Source organism: Balaenoptera borealis, assembly GCF_965194805.1.
Source record: "Balaenoptera borealis genome assembly, chromosome: 11".
Classification (NCBI taxonomy): domain Eukaryota; kingdom Metazoa; phylum Chordata; class Mammalia; order Artiodactyla; family Balaenopteridae; genus Balaenoptera; species Balaenoptera borealis.
In genome coordinates, this window is record NC_138868.1 from 92,871,669 (window position 1) to 92,899,170 (window position 27,502).

The 27,502-nt window shown below is 36.9% G+C and overlaps 2 protein-coding genes across 16 annotated transcripts in view; one reads left to right on the plus strand and one right to left on the minus strand.

Annotated features, from left to right (window-relative positions):
- LOC309606433 (protein MFI) overlaps positions 1-27,502 on the plus strand; it is a 175,337-nt gene that overhangs the window by 104,749 nt on the left and 43,086 nt on the right. The window lies entirely within an intron of this gene.
- ATM (ATM serine/threonine kinase) overlaps positions 13,506-27,502 on the minus strand; it is a 141,313-nt gene continuing 127,316 nt past the window's right edge. For all 7 annotated transcript variants that reach the window (XM_082343427.1, XM_082343425.1, XM_082343424.1 and 4 more), the window contains 5 exons: positions 26,632-26,718; positions 21,705-21,819; positions 20,881-20,944; positions 16,658-16,794; positions 13,506-16,551 (listed from right to left, as the gene is read on the minus strand). In XM_082343427.1, the coding sequence (XP_082199553.1) occupies positions 16,368-16,551; positions 16,658-16,794; positions 20,881-20,944; positions 21,705-21,819; positions 26,632-26,718 (587 nt within the window). In that variant the 3' untranslated portion in view covers positions 13,506-16,367. The remainder of the gene's footprint in view (positions 16,552-16,657; positions 16,795-20,880; positions 20,945-21,704; positions 21,820-26,631; positions 26,719-27,502) is intronic.

Consider the following 27,502-nt stretch of genomic DNA (forward strand, 5'->3'; position numbering starts at 1 on the left):
ATCTAGCCCAATTAAAAGTAAGGAGGATTAAACAGAAATAGAACATCAGACTGAATACAGTAGCTATGGAAAATGTAGAAATTATTCCCGGTATTCTGCGAAACTGTAGTATTCTAACAATCGCATTTAAATAAAAATATTATACTTAGGTGCAAAAAACCCCCTCAGTCTGATTGTTTTTCTTCTTTATTTGAAGCATTCTTTATTTGTGCATTTGTATCAGGCAGAGCCCTTTCTCCATTAAAAAAAAGAAAAAGGGCAGTGTAGCAAGTTCTCCTTTTATTAGAATGCAAAAGCCTTACTAGAATCCCCAGTGCCATTCAGCTTAGGCATCTTTGAACAAAACTGGGTTACAGGGGCACCATTAGCTAAAGGAGCCAGAAAAGCAAAAATCTGTCTCTTAGCTTCCACAGTGGGAAAAATAGAAAACTGGAGATGACTGTTAGGTCAAGGAACAAAGCCTACCATACCCTCCAAGTCTGAATTACTGTACCTTCCCATAAAAACCCTCTACTACTAACCATCATCACACTTATCACACTGTGTCTACAATCCTAATAGACCAGAGGCTTATACTCCCAAGCATAAAAAAATCAGCAGAGACCTAATATATATTTAAGAAAAAAAATCAGATTTATTCATATAATTTACATATACATTCACCTATTGTAAGTACTCAGTTTGACAAATATATATATATAGTTATGCAGTTTTCAGCACAATCAAGGTATCATGCATTTCCATCACCCCCAAACTGTACATCTTTGCAGTCAATCCACCCACCCCACGCCATTCCCCTGGGACTGATCTCCTTTCATTCACTACAATTCTGCCTTTTCTAAAATGTCACATAAATGGAATGATACTATATGTAGTCTTTCTTGGTCTTGCTTCTTTAGAATTATGCTTTTGAAATTCATTCTTGTTGTTGCATATTTCAGTAGTTCATTCCTTTTTTAATGACTAGTGTTCTATTACATGGCTATACCACAATTTCTTTAAACATTCAGCAGGTTGATGGACAATTGGTCTTCTTCAGCTTGGGATCATTGTGGATAAAGCTGCTATGAACATTCATGTACAAGTCTTTATGGGGATATGTATTTTCATTTCTCTTGGGAAATAACTCAGAGTGGAATTGCTGGGGTAAACAATAACTATATGTTTAAATATCTATTTATTTATTTATTGAACAATACTTGCTTTACGTTTCAGGTGTACATCAAAGTGATTCAGATATATATATATATATATATATATATATATATATTCAGATCTTTTTCCATTATAGTTTATTACAAGATGTTGAATATAGTTCCCTGTGCTATACAGTAGGTCCCTGTTGTGTATTTTATATGTAGTAGTGTGTATCTGTTAATCCCAAATTCCTAATTTATCCCTTCCCCTTCTCCTTTGGTAAATAATTTGTTTTCTAACTCTGAGTCTCTTTCTATTTTGGAAATAATTTCATCTGTGTCATTTTAAAATTCACATATAAGTGATATCATATAATATTTCTTTCTCTGACTTATTTCACTTAATATGATAATCTCTAGGTCCATCCATGTTGCCACAAATGGCATTATTTCATTCTTTTTTATGGCTAGTATTCCATTGTATATATGTATCATATCTTCTTTATCCATTCCTCTGTTGTTGGACATTTAGGTTGCTTCCATGTCTTGGCTATTGAGAACAGTGCTGCAATGAACAATGGGGTGCATGTATCCTTTCAAACCATGGTTTTCTTCAGATATATGCCCAGCAGTGGGATTGCTGGGTCATAGGGTAGTTCTATAATTAGTTTTTTAAGGAACCTCCATACTGTTCTCCATAGTGGCTGTAGCAGTTTACATTCCCACCAATGGTGTAGGAGGGCTCCCTTTTCTCCACACCCTCTTCAGCATTTGTTATTTGTAGACTTTTTGATGATGGCCATTCTGTCTGGTGTGAAGTGATACCTATTTGATTTTGATTTGCTTTTCTCTAATAATTAGCAATGTTGAGCATCTTTTCATGTGCCTGTTGGCCATCCTTATGTCTTCTTTGGAGAAGTGTCTATGTAGGTCTTCTGCCCATTTTTTGATTGGGTTATTTTTTTGATATTGAGCTGTATAAGTTGTTTATATATTTTGGAAATTAATTCTTTGTCAGTTACATTGTTTGCAAATATATTCTCCCACTCTGTAGGTTGTCTTTTCATTTAGGTTAGGATTTCCTTTGCTGTGCAAAAGCTTTCAAGTTTAATTGGGTCTCATTTGTTTATTTTTGCTTTGTTTCCATTACTCTAGGAGACGGATCCAAAAAAATATTGCTGCAATTTATAGCAAAGAGTGTTCTGCTTATGTTTTCTTCTAGGAGGTTTATATTATCTGGTCTTACATTTAGGTCTTTAATCCAGTTTATTTTTATATATGCTGTTAGAGACTGTTCTAATTTCATTCCTTCACATGTAGCTGTCCAGTTTTCCCAGCACCAGTTATCGAAGAGACTGTCTTTTCTCCACTTTATATTCTTGCCTCCTTTGTTGTAGATTAATTGACCATATGTGCCTGGGTTTATTTCCGGGCTTTCTATCATGTTCCATTGATCTACATTTCTGTTTTTGTGCCAGTACCATACTGTTTTGATTACTGTAGCTTTGTAGGATAGTCTGAAGTCAGGGGGCCTGATTCCTCCAGCTCTGTTCTCAAGATTATTTTGGCTATTTGTGGTCTTCTGTATTTTCATACAACTTTAAAGAATTTTTGGTCCAGTTCTGTGAAAAATGCCATTGGTAATTCAATAGGGATTGCACTGAATCTGTAGATTGCCTTGTATAATACGGTCATTTTAGCGAATGTTTATAAGAATCTGTTTTTCTAAAGTGGCTGTACCATTTTGCATTTCCACCAGCAATGAACTTAAGTAGCTCCACTTGGTTTCTGTCACTTCATGTTGTCAAATGTTTTAATTCTAGGGGATGTATAGTGAATAGCATTTCATTGTGATTTTAGTTTGCATTTCCTAAATGACTTATGATATTGAAGATCTTTAACATGCTTATCTGCCACTTGGTATCTTCTTTGGTGAAGTGTCTATTCAAATCTTTTGCCAATTCTAAATTGTTTATTTCATATTGTGTTAAAAGATTTTTTAATATGGTCTAAAAACAAACCATTTATCAGATACTGTTTTGCCAATCTGTGGGTGGTGTTTTCATTTTCTTTTATGATGTCTTTTGAGGAGAAAAAGTATTTAATTTTAATAGAGTCCGTTACCATTTTTTTTCTTTTTTTTAAACTTAATTTTTATTTTATGTTGGGGAATAGTTGATTTACAATGTTGTGTTTCAGGTTTTCATCAAAGTGGTTCAGTTATACATATACATATAACCATTCTTTTTCAGATTCTTTTCCCGTATAGGTTATTACAGAATATTGAGTAGACTTACCTGTACTATACAGTAGGGCCTTGTTGATTGTCTATTTTATGTATGGTAGTGTGTATATGTTAATCCCAAATTCCTAATTTATCCCTCCATCCCACCTTTCCCCTTTGGTAACCAAAAGTCTGTTTTCGATGTCTCTGAGTCTGCTTGTTTCATAGGTTCATTTGTGTCATATTTTAGATTCCACATATAAGTGATATCATATGGTTATTTGTCTTTCTCTTCTGACTTAGTTCACTTAGTATGATAACCTCTAGTTGCATCCATGTTGCTGCAAATGGCATTATTTTGTTCTTTTTTATGGCTGAGTAGTATTCCATTGTATATATGTACCACACCTTCTTTGTCCATTCATCTGTTGATGGACATTTAGGTTGTTTCCATGTCTTGGCTCTTGTGAATAGTGCTGCTATGAACATAGGGGTACATGTATCTTTTTGAATTATAGTTTTGTCTGGATATATGTCCAGGAGTGGGATTGTTGGATCATGTGGTAATTCTATTTTTAGTTCTCTGAGGAACCTCCATACTGTTTTCCATAGTGGCTGCACCAACTTACATTCTCACCAACAGTGTAGGAGGGTTCCCTTTTCTCCACACCCTCTCCAGCATTTGTTATTTGTAGACTTTTTAACAATGGACATTCTGACCGATATGAAGTGGTACCTCATTGTGGTTTTGATTTGCATTTCTCTAATAATTAGCGATGTTGAGAATCTTTTCATGTACCTATTGGCCATCTGTATAAAACATCAACAATATTTCTTGATACCCAGGTTAAAGTGTCCAGACTATGCCCAAGATGGAGTTGCTTATGCTAAGCCCCATGTTAGTAAACCAAAACTTAAATTTCTGTGCTCGGCTCTCCCAGAAGAGGTAGGCCTAGGCCAACCAATCAGCACTTTCCTGCTCAGCAAAAATTACCTAACCTGGCTCCAAGACTTCCCTTTGCTCCATATAAGGGAAGTAACTGTTCTAACCAACTGACAATGCCCAGTATAACTTCCTTGTTCCTGCTCACTTTGGTCTATGAAACCCGCTCACTTTGTACAACACTTCATACATTTGGTCATGATGTATTACCTCTTTTATATTGGTGGAATTGACTTGTTAATATTGGTAAGGACTTTTGCCTCTATTCATGAACGATATTGGTCTTCAGTTTTGTTTTGTATTGTTCTCGTAATTCTTGTATTTTTGACTTAAGGGTAATACTGGCCTCATAAAACGGGCTTTTCTAATATCAGGAAGAGTTTGTGCAGCAATGGTATGCTTTCCTTAGAAGTAGAAGGCATTGACTCATCAGGATTATGTTCATTGTTTTTTGGCCTTTTTATGCCATGAATATGTTTGAGATGTCTATGAAATCCACTTGTCCATGTTGCTTTACACTGCAATAATTTAACACAATGTGAGGGCCAAGATGGTGGAGTACGAAGACTCTGAACTCACCTCCTCCCATGGAAACACCAAAATGATAACTACTTACAGAGCAACTATCTATGAGAATGACCTGAAGACTAGCAGAAAAGATTTTCCATTAAAGAAGGAGCCATAAGACAGGTAGGAAGGGTGGACATGGTATAGTCAGGACCCACAACCCAGGGTCAGTGACCCACAAAAGGGAGGAATATCAGTATCACAGAAGTACTACCCAAGGAGTGAGGGGTCCAAGTCCCACATCAGGCTCCCCAGCATGGGGATTCTGCACTGAGAAGATGAGCCCCCAGAGTGTCTGGCTTTGAAAATTAGCAGGACTTACATTAGGGAGAGCCAGAAGGCTATAGGAAACAGACTCCATTCTTAAAGGGTGCATGCAACATCTCACATGCTCTGAGTCCCAGTGCAGAGGCAGTAGTTTGAAAGGGGCCTGGGTCAGACCCACTTACTGATCTTAGAGAACCTCCCAGAGAGGCAAGAAGCAATCAGGACTCCCCCTGGGGATGGAGGCATCAGCCATTTTGGGGAGCTTAATCTAGCACTGGTAACACCAGTGCCATTTTGGAATCCTCCCTCTAGCCTATTAGTGCTGGGGACCTGGCCCTGTCCACCAGCAGGCTGGCACTAACCCTGAGGCCTCAGCTGTACAGACAGCCATGTGGAGACCTGGCCTCGCTCACCAGTGGGACAGCACCAATCCCGAATGCCCCTGAGTCACACAGACAACCACATAGGAAGCCTACCCCACGTTCCAGTGGGCCCACAACCACCATACAAGACATGGTCTTGCAGCCAGTGGGGTTGGGGCCAGCCACGTCACAACAGAAGCACACAGGCAGCCCATGTAGGGGGTACACTAGAACATATAGCTCTGTTAACCAGAGAGGAGTGTACTGCTGCGCCCCACAGGATGTTTCCTTAAATAAGGTCACTTCACCAAGATTGGGAAATGTAACCAACCTACCTGGTACACAGAAATAAACACAGAGAATTGGGCAAAATGAGGAGACAGAAATTTATGTTCCAAACAATGGAATAAGACAAAACATCAGAAAAAGAACTAAACAAAGTAGAGATAAGGAATCTACCAGATAAAGAGTTCAAGGTATAGATCATAAAGGTGCTCAATGAACTCTGGAGAAGAATGGAGAACACCATGACCATTTAAACAAACAGTTCGAAAATATAAAGAAGAACCAAAAGGAGTTGATGAATAAGATAACTGAAATAAAAAATACACTAGAAGGAATCAATAGTAGATTAGATAATACAGAGAAATGGATCACCAATCTGGAAGACATGGCAGTGGAAATTCCCAAGCTGAACAGAGAAATGAAAAAAGAATTTAAAAAAAATGAGGATAGTTTACAAGACACCTAAGACAACATAAAGCATACTAACATTTGCATTACAGGGGTCCTAGAAGAAGAGAGAAAGGGGCAGAGAACTTACTTGAGAAATAATTGCTGAGAAATTCCCTAACGAGGGGAAAGAAACAGACATTCAAGTCCAGGAAGCACAGAGAGTTCCAAACGAGATGATCCAACGAGGTCCACACAAAGACACATTATAATTAAAATTGCAAAGGGAGTTCCCTGGTGGCATAGAGTTAGGATCCCGGGCTTTCACTGCTGTGGCCTGGGTTCCATCCCTGGTTGGGAAACTGAGAACCAACAAGCTGCATGGCATGGCCAAAAGAAAAAAATTAAAAAAAAAAAAAGTAAAATCGCAAAAATTAAAGATAAAGGGAATCTTAGAAGTAGCAAGAGAAAAGCCATTAGTAACATACAAAGAAACCCCCATAAGGCTATCAGGTGAATTTTCAGCAACAATTTTGTAGGCCAGAAGGGAATGTCATGATATATTCAAAGTGATGAAAGGAAAAAGCTTACAACCAAGAATGCTCTAGCTGGCATGGCTATCGTTCAGATTTAAAGGGGAGATAAAGAGTTTCAAAGACAAGCAAAAGCTAAAATGGTTCAGCACCACTAAACTGGCTTTATAAGAAATGTTATAGGGAATTCCCTGGCAGTCCAGTGGTTAGGGCTCTGTGCTTCCACTGCAGGGGGCATGAGTTCGATCCCTGGTCGGCAAACTAAGATCCCGCATGCCACGTGGCATGGCCAGAAAAAAAAAAAAATGTTATAGGGACTTCTCTAAGCAGAAAAGGAAAGTCCACAGCTATAAAAAGGAAAATTATGAAAAGAAAAATCTCACTGGTAAAGGGAAACACACAGTAAAGGTAGTAATTCAACCACTTATAAAACTAGTATAAAGGTTAAAAGACAAAAGTAGTAAACCATCTATATACACAATAAATAAAGAAATACACAACACAAAAAGACGTAAAATATGATGTCAAAAACATTAAACATTGGGATAGGGGAGTAAAAATGTAGACTGGTTAGAATGCATTTGAATTTAAGAGATCAACTAAAATGATTATGTAACTTATACCGTGTTATATGTGAGCTTCATGGTAACCACAAACCAGAAACCAATAATAGACACACAAGAAAGAGAAAAGAATCTAAACATAAAACTAAAAATAGCCATCAAATCATAAGGAAAGAGGGCAAAAGAAAAAAGGAACAAAAAAAGAACCACGGAAACAACCAGAAAACAATTAACAAAATGACAATAAATACATGTCTGTCACTAATTATTTTAAATGTAAATGGACTAAATGCTCCAATCAAAAGACACAGAGTAGCTGAATGGATAGAAAAACAAAACCCACATATATGCTGCCTACAGGAGATTCACTTCATATCTAAAGACACATACAGACTGAGTGATGGGATGGAAAAAGGTATTCCATGCAAATGGAAATCAAAAGAAAACCAGGACAGCAATACTTGTATCACAGAAAATAGATTTTAAAGTAAGTACTGTAACAAGAGACAAAGAAGGACATTACTTAATGATATAGGGATCCATCCAAAAAGAAGATAAAACAATTGTAAATATAGATGCATCCAACATAGGAATACTTAAATATATAAAGCAAATATTAATAGACATAAAGGGAGAAACTGACAGTAACATAGTATTAGTAGGGACTTTAAAACCCCATTTACATCAATGGATGGATCATCCGACAAAATCAATACAGAAAAAGACTGGTCTTAAATGACACATTAGACCAGATGAACTTAATAGATACATACAGTACGTTCCGTCAAAAGTAGCTGAATATACATTTTTGTCAATGCATGTGGAACATCCTCCAGGATAGATCACATGCTAGGTCACAAAACAAGTTTCAATAAACTTAAGACTGAAATCATATCAAGTATCTTTTCTGACCACATGGTATGACACTAGAAATCAACCTACGAGAAAAAAAACTGCAAAAAACACAAAGATGGGGAGGCTAAACAACATGCTATGAAACAACCAATGTGTCATTAAATAAATCAAAGAGGAAATTAAAAACTACCCAAAGACGAATGAAAATAGAAACACAATGATCCAAAATCTATGGAACACAGCAAAAGCAGATCTAAGAGGGAAGTTTACAGCAATACAATCCTACCTCAGAAAACAAGAATTATCTCAAATAAACACCTAAAGTTAGACCTAAAAGAACTAGAAAAAGAAGAACAAACAAAACCCAGAGTTAGTAGGAGAGAAATCATAAAAATCAGAGCAGAAATAAATGAAATAAAGACTAAAAAAAAAAAAAAAATAGAAAAGATTAATGAAACTAAGGGGTGGTTCTTTGAAAGATAAACAAAATTGATAAAACCTTTAGTCAGAATCATCATGAAAAAGAGAACGCCCAAATAAATGAAATCAGAAATTAAAGAAGAGAAGTTACAATCAACACCACAGGAATACAAAGGATCATAAGAGATTACTATGAACAATTATATGCCAATAATATGGACAACCAAGAGGAAATGGGCAAATTCCTAGAAATGCAGAATTTCCCATGACTGAATCAGGAAGAAACAGAAAATATGAACAAACCAAACACCAATAATGAAATTGAATCAGTACTTTTAAAAAACCTCCCAACAAACAAAAGTCCAGGACCAGACGACTTCACAGGTAAATTCTGCCAAACATTTAAATAAAAGTTAACACCTGTTCTTCTCAAGCTATTCCAAAAAATTGAAGAGGAAGGAACGCTTCTAAACTTATTCTGTAAGACCAGCAACACCCAGATATCAAAACCAGACAGACACCACAAAAAAAGAAAATTACAGGCCATTATTACTGACGAAAACAGATGCAAAAATCCTCAACACAATATTACTAAGTGGAATTCAACCATACATTAAAAGGATCATATACCATGAAGTGGGATTTATCCAAGGGATGCAAGGATAATTCAACACCCACAAATCAATGAAATACACCACATTAACAAATTGAAGGATAAAAATCACATGATCATCTCAATAGATGCAGAAAAGAACTTTTGACAAAGCTCAGCATCCATTTATGATAAAAACCCTCAACATAGTGGAATAGAGGGAACATACTTCAACATAATAAAGGCCATATACAACAAACCTACAGCCAACATAATACTCAATGGTGAATAGCTGAAAGCGTTCCCTCTAAGATCAGGAACAAGACAAGGATGCTCAACCTCACCATTTTTATTCAACATAGTATTGGAAGTCCTAGCCATAGCAATCACATGAGAAAAAGAAATAAAAGGAATCCAAATTAGAAAGGAAAAGTAAAACTGTCACTGTTTGTGGATGACATGATACTAGATATAAAAAATCCTAAAGATGCCACCAAAAACCTATGAGAATTAATAAAGGAATTCAGTAAAGTAGCAGGACACAAAATTAATATGCAAAAACCTGTTTCGTTGTTATACACTAACAACAAACTCTCAGAAAGAAAAATTAAGGAAACAATTCCATTTACAATTGCATCAAAAAGACTAAAATACCTAGGAAAAAAATCTGAACAAGGAGGTAAAAGACCTGTACTCAGAAAACTATACGACATTAACAAAAGAAACTGAGACGACACAAACAAATAGAAAGATAAACTGTGCTCGTAGATTGGGAGAATTGATATTATTAAAATAACCATACTACCAGAGGCAATCTACAGATTCAATGCAATCCCTATCAAAATACCAATGGCATTTTTCACAGAACCCAAACAAATAATTCTATAAATTGTATGGAAACACAGAAGATCCAGAATAGCCAAAGCAATTTTGGGAAAGAAGAACAAAGCTGGAGGTATCATGCTTGCTGACTACAAACAATACTGCAAAGCTATAGTAATCAAAACAGTATGGTACTGGCATAAAAATAGGCTGATCAATGGAAAAGAATAGAGAGATCAGAAATAAACCCACACACTTATGGTCAATTAATCTACAACAAAGGATGCAAAAATACACAATGGGAAAAGACAGCCTCTTCAATAAATGGTGTTGAGAAAACTGGACAGCTACATGCAAAACAAACTGGACTACTTTTCTACACCACATACAAAAGTAAATTCAAACTGGATTAAGAACTGAAGTCATAAAACTCCAAGAAGGAAACAAAGGCAGTATGGTCTTTGACACCGATGTTAGCATTATTTTTTTGGATCTGTCTCCTCAGGCAAGGGAAACCAAAGCAAAAATAAACTAATGGGATTACATTAAACTAGCTTTTGCACAGTGAAGAAAGCTATCAACAAAATGAAAAGGCAGTCTACTGAACAGAAGACATTTGCAAAGGATAGATCCAAAATATATGCAACTAAACGTCAAAAAACCCAAACAACCCAATTAAAATATAGAGGTCCTGAATAGATATTTTTTCCAAAGAAGACATACAGATGGCCAACAGACACATGAAAAGACACTCAACATCACCAATCATCAAGGAAATGCATATCAAAACCACAACGAGATATCACCTTACACCTGTCAGAATGGCCATTGTCAAAAAGACAACAAATAACAAGTGTTGATGAGGATGTGAGGAAAAGGGAACCCTGGTGAACTGTTTTAAATTGGTGCAGCCACTATGAAAAGTAGTTAGGGAGGGTTCTCAAAAAATTAAAAATAGAACTGACAGATGACCCAGCAATTTCACTTCTGGGTATTTACCTCCTCAAAAAAAACCAAAAAAACACTAATTTAAAAAGATATATGCACCCCAATGTTCATAGCAGCATTATTTACAATAGCCAAGATACGAAAGCAACCTAAGTGTCAATCAATAGATGAATGGGTAAAAACGATGTGGTATATATATACAATGGAATATTACTCAGCCTTTAAAAAAAAGGATGAACTATTACCACTTGCAGTGACACAGATGAACCTAGAGGGTAGAGTAAGTATAGTTAAGTGAAGTAATTCAGAGAAAGACAAATATTGTATGATCTCACACACATGTGGATTCTAAAAAACAAGACAAACAAAACAAAATGAAAGCAGACAGATGCAGAGAACAAACAGAGGTTGTTGTCAGAGGGGAGAAGGTGCAGGGGACAAAATGGGTGAAGGGGAGTAAGAGGTACAAACCTCCAGTTATAAAATAAATAAGCCTGGGGGATATAATATACAGCACAAGGAATATGGTCAATAATATTGTAATAACTTTGTACAGGGACAGATAGGGACAGATAGCTAATAGACTTATCAAGGTGATTTCATAATGTATGCAAGTGTCAAATCACCATGGAGTATACCTGAAACCAACATAATATTATACATCAACTATATTTCAATTTAAAAAATAAAGTAAAAAATAAAGTAAAAAAAAACCCCACCAAATCTGCAACCAGCTGAGTGATTACCATTTTCTCTCTTAAAATTCTTCCAACTCTTTACACTCAGGGATATTTTTTAAAAATTGCTTAAGCAATAAGAAATACTAAGTATTTACAAAGAATTATAAGTCTATAGTGAATATTCAAATACTAGGGAACATTTTGGGGTGGTTTTCAAATAACCTAACATTAAGTAAGGCAGAACGAGGTTTTCAAAATTGTCAACTGAAGGACGTATTTCCCCAGTAAAACTCGTTATTTCTTGCAATACCACTCATTGGATTTGTATAAAGTATACAATGTTTTTTCTTGCAGGAATGACTCTTCCACATGCATTAAGATGGCTACTATTAAAAAAACAAAACAGAAAATAACGTGTTGGTGAGGATGTGGAAAAATCAGAACCCTTGTGCACTGTTTGTGGGAATGTAAAACACTGTAGCCACTATGGAAAACAGCATGGTGTTTCCGTCAAAAAATTCAAAATAGAATTACCACATGATCCAGTGATTCCACTTCTGGGTACATACCCAAAAGAATTAAAAACAGAGTCCTGAAGACATGTCTGTTCACCCATGCTCAATAGCCGCATTATTCATAATAGCTAAAAGGGGAAAGCAACCCAAGTGTTTACAAACAGATAAATGGATAAACAAAAATGTGGTCTATACATACCATGGTCTATACATACCATAAAATTATTCCATCTTTAAAAAGAAGGAAGTTCTGATATACAGCAACTGGGATGAACCTTATTAAGGACATTATGCTAGTGAAATAAGCCAGTCACAAAAAGACAAATGCTTATAGTAGGAAGCTAGAGCAGTCAAATTCAGAGAGACAGAAAATAGAATAGTGGTTGCCAAGGGCTGGGTGGAGGGGAGAATGGGGAGTTGTGGAATGGGTACAGAACGTCAGTTTTGCAAGATGAAAAGAGTGCTGGAGATTGGCTGCACTACAGTGTGAATGTACTTATATCACTACTGAACTGTACACTTAAAAATGGTCAAGATGGTAAATTTTATGTTAAGTGTATTTTACCACAAGTTTTAAAAATAGCAAATCACATTAATAGTAGACCAGCTATGAACACACACTTATAGCAAGGCAAGATCTACAAGCCAAATCATGACCATTTCTCTCCTGGTTTGGAAATGTGTACTGATCTTAAACTTCAACACTATATGTCAATGTTTCATGCTCTCACAATGTCTTCAGACATTGCCAAATGAGTGGGGAAGCAAAATTACCCCCTGAGAACCACTGCTTTAGAATCATACACTGTACATTAGCGTAAAAGTATATATTTTTACATATTGTTGTACATTAAAAAAATTATGCATGTTGTACATTATGGGCAAAGTAAGGGATTTTTCAGGGAATAATTTTCATTAGATTTTCACCTTACTCACCAAATTCTGAATCTAATCTCTGTGAAAACTTTGTACTGTATTTATGCAAAATTCACTTTTTCAGAAACTGGACAAAAAAGCCTGAAACTCTAAAGACTGAAGTTATTGATTTTTAAAAAACAATAAATATGTGGAATGCAAACTTCAAATTTAGAATATTAGGATCTTTGTATCTGTCATTTCCAGTATGTATTTTTTAGACTCTAGAAATGTCGAGCAGATCACTCTCTAGGCCCCCCAAAAAAGAACATTCATTTGGCTTTTTGTCACAGGGTAATCAAAAACTACTATATTATTTAGAGTGAGGTGCACCATACTGGTCTGGTCCTGTGTAGCAGGCTTCTCAGTTCACACTGCATTGTAAATTGCTGTATACCCCAGCCTTGCTTACTGTTGTCTCCCTACGAACCAGCACCATGCTTGGCCCACAGAGCACTCAAATATTTGAATAAAATGAATGAGTCTTAGCATACATTTTCTTTAAGATTTATTTTAAAACAGGTAACAGTGTAATAAAGAAATACATTCAATAGCACTAAAAAAAAAATCTACATGAAATATACAATTTCATTAAGGTACAACCAAAATATTTGAAGTGGCACATATGTCCATATTTCAAGCCAGTACACTAGCTTTCTATGTATTTAAACACTAGCCTACTTTAATCTTTAAGAAGATCAAAGGTTTTCCTCTTTGCTTTTATTTGCTTTAGGCCATATTTAAATTTTTAGCATTTCTAAGTGCATATATTTTAAGTATATACTATCATGACCATGGATTTATTTACCTACTAATTAGGAAGATACTATGGGGTGGTATGATCAGCACAGAGAATAGTGGAACGAATAGTTATCTCCCTTAATCTGAACACAACTGTTCAAACAGTCTGTAATTTATCTGCTTTTCTAGTAGCTTCTCTCCTTGGTTTCCACTGACCTTATGAGCCAACTGACTGGTGAAGCCTAGATTCTTTTCACTTGAAAGATTTCCAAGTTAGAGATTGTCCATATTAAACTTGGACTTATTATATTCTGCCCTTGGACAAGTTATTTTATTTTTCCAAATTTCACTTTCCCCAGCTGTAAACTGGAATAACATCACTAATCTTGCAAAAGACACTGCATATAATGTATGTCAGGTACTCAGCATACAACAAATATTCTATCATAAATATTTTAAAAACCTAACCATTCCTCATTTGTTCCCAGTTATTTTCTATCTTATTCATTTCCAGACATTGTTCCAGCTTGTCATAATCTTTAGAATCTTATTTCTATCACCTGTGAATTAGCTATTCCTCCTAATTGTTATCTGAAAATCTGGTAAGCTTTTCAAAGCCATTAATAAGAATATCTGAATAGGACAGGAGCTTTACAGCACACCATTCAACGCTGAAGAGTAGATTAATGATGTTATTCAAAGCTCTTTGAATAACATACATCAACCAGCAAGAATTAGCTACAAATTCACTTACCTATACTATCATCTAGCTGATAATTTCTTATTCCACCCATGAAGATTTCAAGGCTTTCTTAAATAAAGACATTCTAAGTTTGCTACATTCCCTTGATTCACTTTGGTAATAAAAATAGGTTTCCTATTCATTCATCCTATTCATCATCAAGGTTCAATCATCCATTTCTTAATCTCTGCAGCTGAGATGAACAGTTTCCTAAGGATGGAGGAAGGATTATATTCACCAATAGACAAGTCAGTAGTTTTATTTGTTTATCTAATGACACTACGGGGACAGAAGAGTTCCATTTCTAGCTATATATCAAACTTGATACCTAAACCCTTTCCTTCCAACAATACACACAGAAATGCTAGGTTAAGATATAAGAAATATTTTTTAAACACATAGCAGAAGTTGTAAGAAAGGGGAAATCCTTACGGTCCAAAATTTTCAGTTTCAGAAGGAAACTAAAAACCAGAGAGGTAGATGTGTGAGCTGATATTCTAGCTGTCCTGGCAAACTTGCCAATCTCATTAACCTATGAATTTCAGCTATAACATTTATAAGAGCACTTTAAAAAGGCAGTGGGTAGTAATTAAATGCACCTGCCCTCATGTCCATAAGGTTGGGACACATTCAGGCTTACACTCTCAGTGAAAGGGGAGTCATCAATACAACACTCTGCCGACTAGCACAGGGAGATAATGTGGAAGAATGTCTGTCTTGGCCTGGGAGTCTTCTCTCAGTAAATTTATAGTACTCTTCAGGTCAGGAAACCCTGAAGCCAAGAAATTAAAGAAAGAGTGGTCCTCTGTCAGTGATAGCCCTGGAACTATGACATAACCAGGCATAAAGCTTTTCTGGAAGGAATTATTCTTAACCCAGGTCACTCAAGATTCCCATGAGAAGGTCCTGCTGAAAATAAGCTCACCTTCTAAAATCACAAAATACATGGATTAACAGTCCACCAATTACAAAAACCAACAGATACAAACAACAGAAACTTAAAGTTAAAAAAAAAACCCAACTAGACATCATGAAACAAATAATAGGCAAACCTTAAAAATGATACATACCTAGAAATGGAAAACAACTTTTGAAAGGAGAAACCCAATGAATAGTTTAAAAAGGAGATTACATAGAGATAAGAGAATTCATGAACTAGAAGACAGATATGAAGGCATCATAGAAAGATAAAGTACTGGAAACACAGTGGGCTTAAAAGATAAAGAGAATAGAATGAGAAGGTCTAATATACATTTCTAAAAAATAGTAACCATACTGTGTCTGTGAAATTTGTTCTCCATATCATAACACCTTCATTATTCAGTAACACTGAGTGATCTCACTACTGAAAATCCAAACATATTTACTATGGTACATAGATGGTTACAATTTTAAAGTTATTTTCTTCCTTTTATATGCTAATATTTTATCATTCATATATAATATCCAAGAAACAAGTTCTAATTAAAAGCTATATCAAAACTAGCAGTATATTTATTTGTTCTAACTCCTACTAAAGAAAAATCTGCCAGCGCTGCTGCTATACTCCTGCTGCTTGCATTTTCAGCTAAAGCAAAAGTCAGTGATTCTACTGAAAATGATACAAGTATGCACTTGAGAAGAAAAAATAAACATTTACCTTAGAAGTAGAGCATGATTGACTGTTTATTTCTAAAGTGTGAGAAAACTGTTCCTTGAGACTATCAAAGCATCTTTAGGTAAATGAAGCAAGCATTAAATGTTTTTTAAAAAACACAGAAGTTTACTTAGTTCAATACTAATACCTATTTGAAGTATGTGGGTGGGTTAAAAATGAAGGCCAAAATACAATTTCTAAAGGCTGAATTCAAAGGCAATCACATGCTTAATATCACACCCAAGCTTTCCAGCCTGGGAAAAGTCGGCTGAGATTTTTGGGGTCCATGGCTTGTTGTATGAGCAAATTCACCTGCCCACCAACACTGAGCACGGTTCCTTCCTCCACTCCTTTTAGTTTCTCTTGCAGTCTCATCAAGACACGTTCAGCTACTTTGTTGAAACTGTGGTCAATATCACTAACGACAAAAACACAAAGGTTAATGAGGTGGAACAGTTTAAAGGGCCTTGGGAATAGGAGAATTTGAACAATTGACAACAGATCCTTCCCCAAATACTGCTCACCTGAGATTTCGTTTGCATTCCTGGTCATCTGCATTTAGAGTGGAATGGAGCTCACTTTCATCCTCTGGCCTCTGCTGTAAATACAGAGCTTTCAAAGGATTCATTGTCCAGTCAAAGAGAGGATCATACAGGAGGACCTAGACAGAGAGGACATACGTATTAGAAGAACAATGTGTATTTTGATGATGTATTTAGAAACAGTAGAACCAGTATTATAAAAATAATACAGGCCAGTCACATGGTAGTTGACTGGGATGGAGGGGCAAACTTATCACATGTGCTTCATGTTTCTCTGTGGAGGAAACTATACTAACATGATGCTCTGGGATTTTTCTCCCATCTGAATTCATTCTTTCTCCATTTTGGGGACTGTGACATCCTTTGACCCATGTTTCCTGATTGGGTGAAACTAATCAATTAAAAGCAGATGAGCATTAGTTACTCTTTCCTTCTCCCTCTCCTCTTGATCAGTTCTTGGGTAAGAACATTTGCCAAAGCAGAGAACTGCAGGCCCCAACTCTCCCTCAGGTGAGCTGTACTAAGGGATAGATTAGATGGTGGGAGCTGGACAGCAGTAGCAAGCCTATTTGGACCTTACTCCTAAGCCATATCCTCCAACAGCTGTATCAGTAATAAACCTGACATTTTGATCTCTATCTTATTCTTAGGGCTCTTTCTTTTCCACTCAATTAGTTCCAAATTTGGGTGGAGAAAAAAAGGTATAATTTATTGAAAACTCCTCAAAACCCAAGGTCTAGTGCTATGGTTGGCATCTTGAAATCTACATATGGAGTAGAATTTGAATACTAAAATAACTGGCATGGCCAGAGCAAGTGATTCTAAGTCTAAATTTTAGCAAGTGAGGTCACAGGTATTTTTTGACCTCGGCAATTCAGAACAGCTAACTGCCCCTGGTGTTTATAAGCACATAATTTTTTCTAAATAGGCCTCAGCAAATGCTTACCATACAGGTCTTAATAATAAGTGAAGACTCAGTTCCAGGAATGCCTGATTTTGCAGGATATTCCAGCATTACAAAGTTGGAATATTTTCTTGCTGCTGCCTTTTTTGTGTTTCTACGTAGGTCTGCAGTCTGATACTATAAAATGCCCTTAGCGTTACACGTTAAATTCCAGGACAAATACTAGATCAGCAGTACCAAAAACTGGTCATCTGTTTATGCTGTTCTGAGCACCCTCCAGGACTATTAAAAAATACAGAGGGACTGACTCTGAATATATGTGGTTTGTCCATAAATTTAAGGGTTTCTATGTGACTTCAAATTGGGCACTGACATGGGTTTAGACTTCAGGGATTCAAACCAGTTTCACCCCCAAAAGGGACATATATTTTATTAACCAACTAATGAAAAGAAATGGGGGCCTCTATTATAAACAGACTATATGGTCTTCTTTGGTTGAAACAGAGAAACAACACAATTGAATTATTTCAAACCCAAGGGCTTGTGTTAGGAATCATATTTGCCAATTCTGGAATCAAGGAGGAACTGGAGTAATTAAAAAAATATACTTTAGCTTTATTATCAGAACAGAACTGGTTGAACAAAAACAAGAAAGGAATACAGATTAAGTTAAAGCAGGGTTTCTCAATCTTGGCACTACTGACATTTTTTAGCTGGATATTTCTTTGGTGTGAGGGCTGTGTGTATAGAATGTTTTGTGGCATCTCTTGCCTCTACCCACTAGATGTCAATAGTACCTTCACATCTCCCCCAGCCCCAATTATGACAATCAAAAATGTCTCCAGAGGGCTTCCCTGGTGGCACAGTGGTTGGGAGTCTGCCTGCCAATGCAGGGGACACGGGTTCGAGCCCTGGTCTGGGAGGATCCCACATGCCGCGGAGCAACTAGGCCCGTGAGCCACAACTACTGAGCCTGCGCATCTGGAGCCTGTGCTCCGCAACAAGAGAGGCCGCGACAGTGAGAGGCCCGCGCACCGCGATGAAGAGTGGCCCCCGCTCGCCGCAACTGGAGAAAGCCCTCACACAGAAACGAAGACCCAACACAGCCATAAATAAATAAATTAAAAAAAAAAAAAAAAAAAAATGTCTCCAGACATTGCCAACTGTCCTCTAGAGAGCAAAACTGCACTTGGCTAAGAACCACTGAGTTAAAAGGAGAGATTACCTTAGTAGAATGGATAAAATCTTAGAAGATAGGATGGTCTATTATGAAAAAGAAAATGAGATCTTGAAGGCCAGTAGAGACAAATGTACTGAGAGAGAAAGGGAAATGCAGCCAAGTCACAGTGTTCTTAAAGAGGGTTAGGAAGCGAGAAGTTGTAATTGTTATTGTATCAGAAACAGTGACCGCGGCTCAATGAAATCTAACAGAGCAAACGTGATGAATACAAAAGAGGAGACTGAAATGACATTCCAGAGGATTGGGATCCAGCAAAACTCCTGAGAAGTACCCTGCTAAAGCTGAAGGCACAAAGTCCATAGTGAGGTCAGCTGGGAAGGTTGGGACAACCACACTAAATTATTTCAGGAAATTCAGACAGATTTACAGAGGGAAGATTAGGCAAATCAGTGTAAAATACACAAAGCTTATAAAGCTTATAAGTGACACCATTATTGCAGGTGGAGATGCAGTGGCCTGAAACTCCCCAACAGTTTCCATCTTACTCAGTAAAATCTAAAATCCTCACACTAAGGTAGAAACCCCTAAATAATCTGTCCACTATTACCTCTCTAACTTTATCTCCTACCACTCTTTAAAGAATGAGGCTCACGAGCAATTTGGCATTCAACTAATAAAACTTCTGAAGCCTTGAAGGAACTACCCTCTTCTAGCAAGTGTTAACTCAGGACATTGGTACTGAAGGAACCCCCACATCTACCCAGACACAAAAATCCTTTTGACTGAGATTGAACAGAGTAAAATACTGGGGAATACATTAAACTTCTTTGGATTTTAAATTAATTTGAAAAGTTTGGATTTTTTGGTCTTAAATGCAAAGAAGCAAGATAATTTGATTTTAGACCTTGATTTCTGCATTACTGAGGCATCCATGTTATCATTTATTCTTGCTGCAGCACCAATGGCAAACAAATGACAATATGTATGAACATAATATGGGAAAAAGGGAAAGCTTTTCCAGCCTTGGGAACAGCACAGCCTTAGAGTTAACTTTATCAACACACTATTGGGACCCATTTTAACTCTCTTTGTACCAAAACTCCATATGGCCACCAGCAGTCCAAAGGGGCTATAAAGAGGACTTTGGTTCATAAAGGCAGTAGACACAGGACCACCCTAATAGACTATAAATTTTACCCTCCTTGGGATATAGTTCCACCCCTGTTGATCACAGGCTTAATGGTTAATGCCAATGAAGCTTTTTAAAAAATACAAATGTTCTTGCCTCATCCCTAGAAGTTTAGTTCAAATTTGGTCAACATCAATGTTGTTTAAAAGCAATACAGGTGATAGTAAAGTGCAGCCAGGTCCAGCACCACCAGTTAAAGGAACAAAAAGCTGAAAGAATGTAAGGGAGGCATGCTTCAACTCTACTTCCAAGCTTCCCTGTGGAGGACACTCTCCTGATCTCTTGCCCCACATACCCTTTACTAGGATAGAGAATGACTGCCTCGGGTACCCAATTCTCACTTGGGTAGAATTAACGTCATAAGCACTGGAAATTTGCTGGACTTCCTTCCCTTTCTGCCCTGATCAACATGAGGCCGTGATCCTGATAGAGTGTTTATGCCCTGTAGGCCCAAACCCCACTCGGTGGGCTGTCCCCAGGTTAAGACAGCAAAGAGGCACTGAGGTGGCACCAGCAGCAAGCCAGTTTGGCCCTCACTGCTCAGTCATGTTCCTACAGTACCAATGCTGACACTTTGATCTCCATCTGTCTCACTACATGGTTCTGAACCTGGGCATGGGAAAAGGAGATACAACTTACTGATTTCTCTTCAAACTCCAAAGGAAACCATTCTGAAAATAATACCATACAAGGTACCTAAGATGTCAAAGTGCTGATGTATGTATTGAAGACTAGAGGTTACTCATAGCGCTGTAACATTCCAAGACACTTGAGGGGGCTGAAGGCATTTCTAAGCCACTATTTACTCTCCTGCTGCCCAGCATCATCCCACCTCATTAGAACAAAGCACTGGTCCTCCAGTCAGCGCCTTCCTAACAAGATACACAGTCTATCAGGCAGAGAAATAAAGATTTCCTGATAATATACTTCACCTCTACAATGGTTAACAGGGTTTCCTGAGAGTTTCTCATAACCTCCATGGTTTTCTCACAGCATCTACAAACACATTATAAATATGCACTTTATTATACACCAACATTTTCAACGTATCTTTACCTCCTATATACTCATGTTTAGTATGCTGAGACTATTCTTGTTAATAATTCCCAAATTAATACCTCAAAGAGCATAGTACTTGGCAGAGTGGGTTTTCAGTAGATGTTTCTGACATGAATACAAATATATATGTGAATATGAGCTTAGCATTTATAAGAATAACACACTACTACTATGAAACATTTCTTTCAGTTGATTATTATGGTAATTACAGTTTACTTTGACTAGAATCTGCCCTGCTAAAAGTTGAGTATGTAGACTTAAAAAAGAAAGAAAGTTGAGTATGTAGACTATGCTGGGAAAACTACAGGGAACTGCAAAGTTCTTTTAGCAGGAATTGGTACCAGATCATAAGCTCCTTTAGGATAATTTATATACCCAAGAATGAGCACCCAAGAGAAGTTCTGATCAGTAAACAAAGAGTTAGCGAGGACAGAGGTGTGAAAAGTAAAGGCAGGCTGCTTCCAAAGGCAGTAAGGGAGGACAGTATGTGTGTCATATTGGGTGAGGTCCCAGGTGGTCTGAAGGAAGGGGAAATTATTACTGCTTTTACCCAAGGTCTTTTCTTCCTTAGTACTGGTAAAGCACTGGAATGTACAATAATTCTAGTAAGGGTGAATTCTATAATCTATAGAAATCAATAATCCAAATAATTTCAACACCAAAAATCATCTGCCTTACCTTACCCTATTTGGCTTACCTTCTGAAGACACCTTCTACACCAGTAATGCCCATCCCATCCACAATATCTCTGGTGAGTCTAAAGGGAACTGTTTCAGGAGTAGGAAGGATTTTACCCTGTTCAAAAGCAACTCCTAAAGTAAAAAATACAGTGAGGTTAGGAGGTCCCATAGCTAATTTACTTTCCTCTCAACTGGCATGTGAACTTTGCAGAGGCACTAAATAATTTGTCACCAATATTCAATCAGTACTAAAACACACAGTCATTTATTCTATTTCTGCTCTGCCTGCCTTCTTCATCTCCAGCATTCTCCAGGAGATCCACCTTCAATTTTAAAAAATCAAGTTAAAAAAATTATTTACTGATGTAATTAGAGAAATCTATATTAAAGGGTGACTTTTAAAAATGAGGTAGTGAAGGGTAGAATTTAAAATGCAGAAGATATATATGTGTGTGTGTGTGTGTGTGTGTGTGTGTGTGTGTGTGTGTATATATATCTTTTATCCACTTTTCCCCAATGGCGACATTTTGCAAAACTACAGTACCAGGATGTCAACCAGGATGTTGACACTGATACAATCAAGATACAGAATATTTCCATCAACACAAGGACCCCTCATGCTATATTAGCCACACCTACTTACTCCCAAGGCCTAACCCTACCCCCTGTTCTTCCAGTAATCGCTAATCTGTTTTCCATTTTTATAATTTTGTAATTTCAAGTATGTTGTATCAATGGAGTCAAACAGTATGTGACCTTTGAGGATTAGCTTTTTTCACTCAACATAGTTCTCTAGAGAATCATCCAAAAAATGGAAAATAAAATTTTCACCTGGTTCTCTTTTATATTTCCTATTTCTATGTTGAAACTATTTCTGTGCTGAGACTTAGCACCTTTTCATTTGTTTCAAACATGTTTGTAATTGCTCCTTGAAGCATTTTTATGATGGCTGCTTTAAAATCTTTGTCAGATAATTCTAACATCTTTGTCACCTCAGTGCTGACGTCTATTGTTTTTCATTCAAACTGCAATTTTCCTGACAAATGATTTTCAATTGAAATTTTGACCTTTTTGGATATTACATTATGAAACTCTGGATCTTATCTACACTTCTATTTTTGCTGGCTTTGGGAGTAACCACCTTATTTACTGCTAAGTCATGGTAGAAGACCAGGTTCCCCACTTGGCCTCCTCTGACATCCAAGAGGAAAGGGGGTTCCTTGCTACAGATTGGTGACACGGGAAGTCCAGGCTCCCCGCATGGTTTCCACTGACACCATGGGTGAGTTGAAGGAAAAACAAGGTTTGAAAAATATAGAGAAGGACGTAAACAGCATAAGTGATACAGTGAGATAGTCTAATGTATTGTTATTGGAGTCCCAGAAAAAGAGGGAAGAATCTGGATTGGTCGTATGACACTACTATGACTAAGAGAATATAGCAGAAGTGACACTGTGCCAGTTGCAAGCTAACCCTTAACTTCTACTTCCTTCCTCTTGGAGCCCTGAGATGCTTTGTAAGAAGTTCAGGTTACTTTGCTAGACAGAGAGGCCACATGGAGGAGCAATGAAGCATCAAATGTGTAAGAAGCCATCTTGGACACTGGCCCAGTTGAATCCTAAAGTAAATTCAGCCCAGGTGCTGACTAAAGCTGTGTGAAAGATCGTAAGTGAGAATTTTCCAGCTGAGACCAGTCAACTCACAGACTACAGGAGATAGTAACAGTAGTTCTAAGCTACTAAATTTGGGGTGGTTTCTTATGCAGCAACAGATAATCAAAGAGATACACAGAAAAGTGTACAAATCATCAAAGTCATTCAAGTGTGTGGTTAATTAAGATTTTATAAAATGAACAAACCATGTAACCAGCATTCCAGAAGCCCTGCCTCATCTCCCTATGAATCACGAAACACCTCTTCAAAGGCTTACCACTATCCTGACTTCCAACACTGTAGATTAATTTTATCAGTTTTATATTTTACATAAATGGAATTATACAGTATATATTCTTTTATATCTAGATTCTTTCACTTAACATTGTGAGTCTTCCATGTTGAGTGTGGCTATAGTTCATTCAATCTCATTGTTATATAGTATTTCATTTTATGAATACAATAAAATTCATTCATCCATTCTCCCATCCAAGTACTAACCAGGCCCGACACTGCTTAGCTTCCAAGATCAAACAAGATCAGGTGCGTTCAGGGTGGTATGGCTGTAGACTGTTCACCCATTCTATTTGTGACGGGGGTTGGGGCTGTTTCTAATTTGGGGCTATTATGAATAGTACTACTATGAACATTCTTATACACATGCATGCATTTTTACTGCAGTGGAATTGCTGGGTTACAATTCCCAGCTTTAGCAGATAATGCCAAACAGTATTCCAAACTGGTTATACCAATTTACCTTTGTCATTTATAGATGTGTTTAGCATGGCCTGGACATCGGTTGGCATACTCCTATCTCTACTTTGCAGCTTCCACTGCACTGCCCTTTTGTTCTCATGCACAATTTCACTCCTCTATTGAGTTCCCACATTCTGGCTCTAACAACTCCACTCATCCTCATATTTATTATACCCCAACATCTAAGAATTCCTATCAAATTCATTGAATATTGGTGTGGACCTAGCTCACGATCTTCCTCTCTGTCCTAACTCTGGAATTCATTCTGGGGAAAACCATATAATATATTCTTGATCTTCTCTGTTCTAATGAAATTCAATTTACTCTCTCTTAGCAAACCACTTAGCAAAAACTTATACTATAGAACTTATAATCTCCTAAAACTGTACTTTCTAAGAAATCTTAAATTCTACATTTTAATTCAAACCTCTTCTCCTTCTACCCCTTTATTCGTGTTAAATAATTTTCAAACTCACTGAGATTTCTAGTCTATTAGTCTCTCTTCCTTCCCTACTCAGCTCAGGGTATAGACTGCAAAGTTGATTACTCTCATTAGTAACTCAAATCATCTTGGCCCCTTGCTCCTCCACACTTACCATTTCAAACTAGAACTTAAATTCCAGGGATGCTGAGGGTGCTGGAAGAAATCATATGATGACACTACAAATTTAGGATTATCACCCTAAAATGCCCCTTAAAATGCTTGGCATGTCTTTTTTATTTATGCCTTTCTAGTCAGCCCTTGGTCTCATTTCCATGGTACCCACTTTTAAAATTTTATTGTTCTTTTAAGGCCAATTACCATCCTTCCGATTCTTAGCAAATAAACATGCTTTCCAGTTCTCAGAGAAAACAGAATAGCAAATATAATTTCCCTCAAATTCTTTCCCCTCTAGCTGAAGACTTTCCTATTAGCACTCATCCTTTCTTCTCTTGGAGGAAAAGCTAACACGCTTCCAGTGTAAAGCCAACTCTACACCTTCACATACTTCATGATTTCCCTTGCTATTTCAATTATCTTTGTCTCTCTCCTATAAGTATCTCCCATCTTAAGAAAGCAAATGAACAAGAACAAAAAACCCTCAAAACCAAAAGAAGTGGGGGGAGGGGACCAAACGTGTGTCTCCCATCTCTGCAGCAAATTCCTCCTCATTCTTCCCTTACTCCTAAACTTCCTGAAGAACAGTTCCGTATTCTTAGCCTACACATCCTTAACTTCCATTTAATCCTTGCCTTTTCACAATCTTACTTCCTCCATTCTATCCAAAGTTTACTAAGATTGATTAATTGTTAAATTCAAAGGTCTATTTTCAGCATTCATCTTAGTTGACCTTTCTGCATCAGATACTACTGAGCACAGCACTTCTTCCTCCATGAAAATTTATCCTCTCTTGTCTTCCAAGATATCCCTACCTCTAGTTTCTATGACTTGTTGGTTATTCCTTTTTTTTTTTGTCTTTTCTGACTCAGCCTTTTTTTTGGCCTCTCTGTGCAGCTTGTGGGAACTTAGTTCCCCAACCAGGGATTGAACCTGGGCCCTCGGCAGTGAAAGTGCCAAGTCCTAACCACTGGACCACCGGGCAATTCCCAAGACTCAGCCTTTTTAATGCTGATATTCCTTACAATTCCATCCTTAGTTCTCTTCATCAAGGATGATGTACAAGATTAGAACCTCCTCTAGTCCAATGACTTCAACTAAACTCTATTTGCTGAAAAGTTCTACATCTCTTACTATGCTCAACATCTTTGCTTTCCTATATATTAAACTGTCTACTTCCCCTGGAAATCCCAATAATACCTCAAAACAACGTACAAAACTAAACTCATCAGTTTCTTATTTTCTACAAAACCTGCTGTTTTCCTTAGCTAGAAACTTCAGTTATCTTGGAGTTCCCTCTCCCACTTTTTCCACATCTAATATCACTGGTGCAAAATTACTACAAAAATGTCCCCCAAATCCAACTCCTGTTTCATACAACTTTAGTCTAAATTATTTCTTTCATTATCTCATCTAAACTATTATAACATCCCCTAGTTTGTTTTCCTACTGCGTAGATACTGTTCCCCAAATTATCTTTCCAATAATCAAATAAGATTATGTCCTGATTAAATGTATCTTCATTTACTTCCCGTTGTTTAACAGATTAAAGTTGAAACTTCTTGGCCTGGCTTTTTATAATCTAGTACCAATCTATACCTCAAGCTACTCAACTACATGCAAACTTCACTCCAGCCACATTTAATGTCTCACCATTCCTAAAACATGCTACAACTTCATTATTCCTCCCTTCGTATCTGCTCTATCTTCTCTCTAGATTATCCTTTCTTTCTTTGAGACCTGGCTTAAATGTCACTCATTATCCAAGGCAGAATTAGCTACTCCCTCCAGCATCACTGTGTTTATGCTTTTTTTTAAACAGTATTTATTGTTTTGATCTCTCTCTCTCTCTCATACTTGCAATATCCTGGCAGGCAAACAACATTTCTTGATGACCAAATATTTACTGAACAAAGAAACATATCTTTTGTTACTTACCTAAATCTATATGTACAAGTTCTGCTGACTGCTCATTTATCAAGATATTCTGTACATGTCTATCACCAAGTCCAAGTATGTAACCAACTAGAAAAAAAACAATCTGAAATTACTGATATAATCTATTTCTAAAACACAATTAGCCATAATTTCAACTAATACCACTGACTCTATATAATTTTTAAGTAGCTTAGGCTTTTTTGCCTACTTGAAGGAAATTATGTACATAACTGGCCATTTTCAGTTTAAGTCAAATCTTGCCAGCTATTTTCATTTATACTGCATTTTACAAATTCTAGATGATTTGCTAAAAAAGTTTTCCATTTACTAATAAGCACATATATTAAAATATTAATACTTCAAAATTGAGTGTGGTGAAAATTGAGACCCATTATTTACCAGGGCCAAAGCAGTGAACTATATACACTCAAATATTTATTGAGTATACTTTTAAATTGAGGCACCTATGGGTAAATTCTTCATTCTTCAGTGAAACTTTCTTCTGCTTGATGAATTATATTTAACACAAATTAGTCAATAATTCATTTCTTCAGGTATATATATCCAGGAAAAACTACATTTCTGTTTATTTTTTTTTAACACTTTTAAATTTTATTTATTTATTTATTTATTTATGGCTGTGTTGGGTCTTCGTTTCTGTGCAAGGGCTTTCTCCAGTTGCAGCAAGCGGGGGCCACTCTTCATCGCGGTGCGCGGGCCTCTCACTATCGTGGCCTCTCTTGTTGAGGAGCACAGGCTCCAGACGCGCAGGCTCAGTAGTTGTGGCTCACGGGCCTAGTTGCTCCGCGGCATGTGGGATCTTCCCAGACCAGGGCTCGAACCCATGTCCCCTGCATTAGCAGGCAGATTC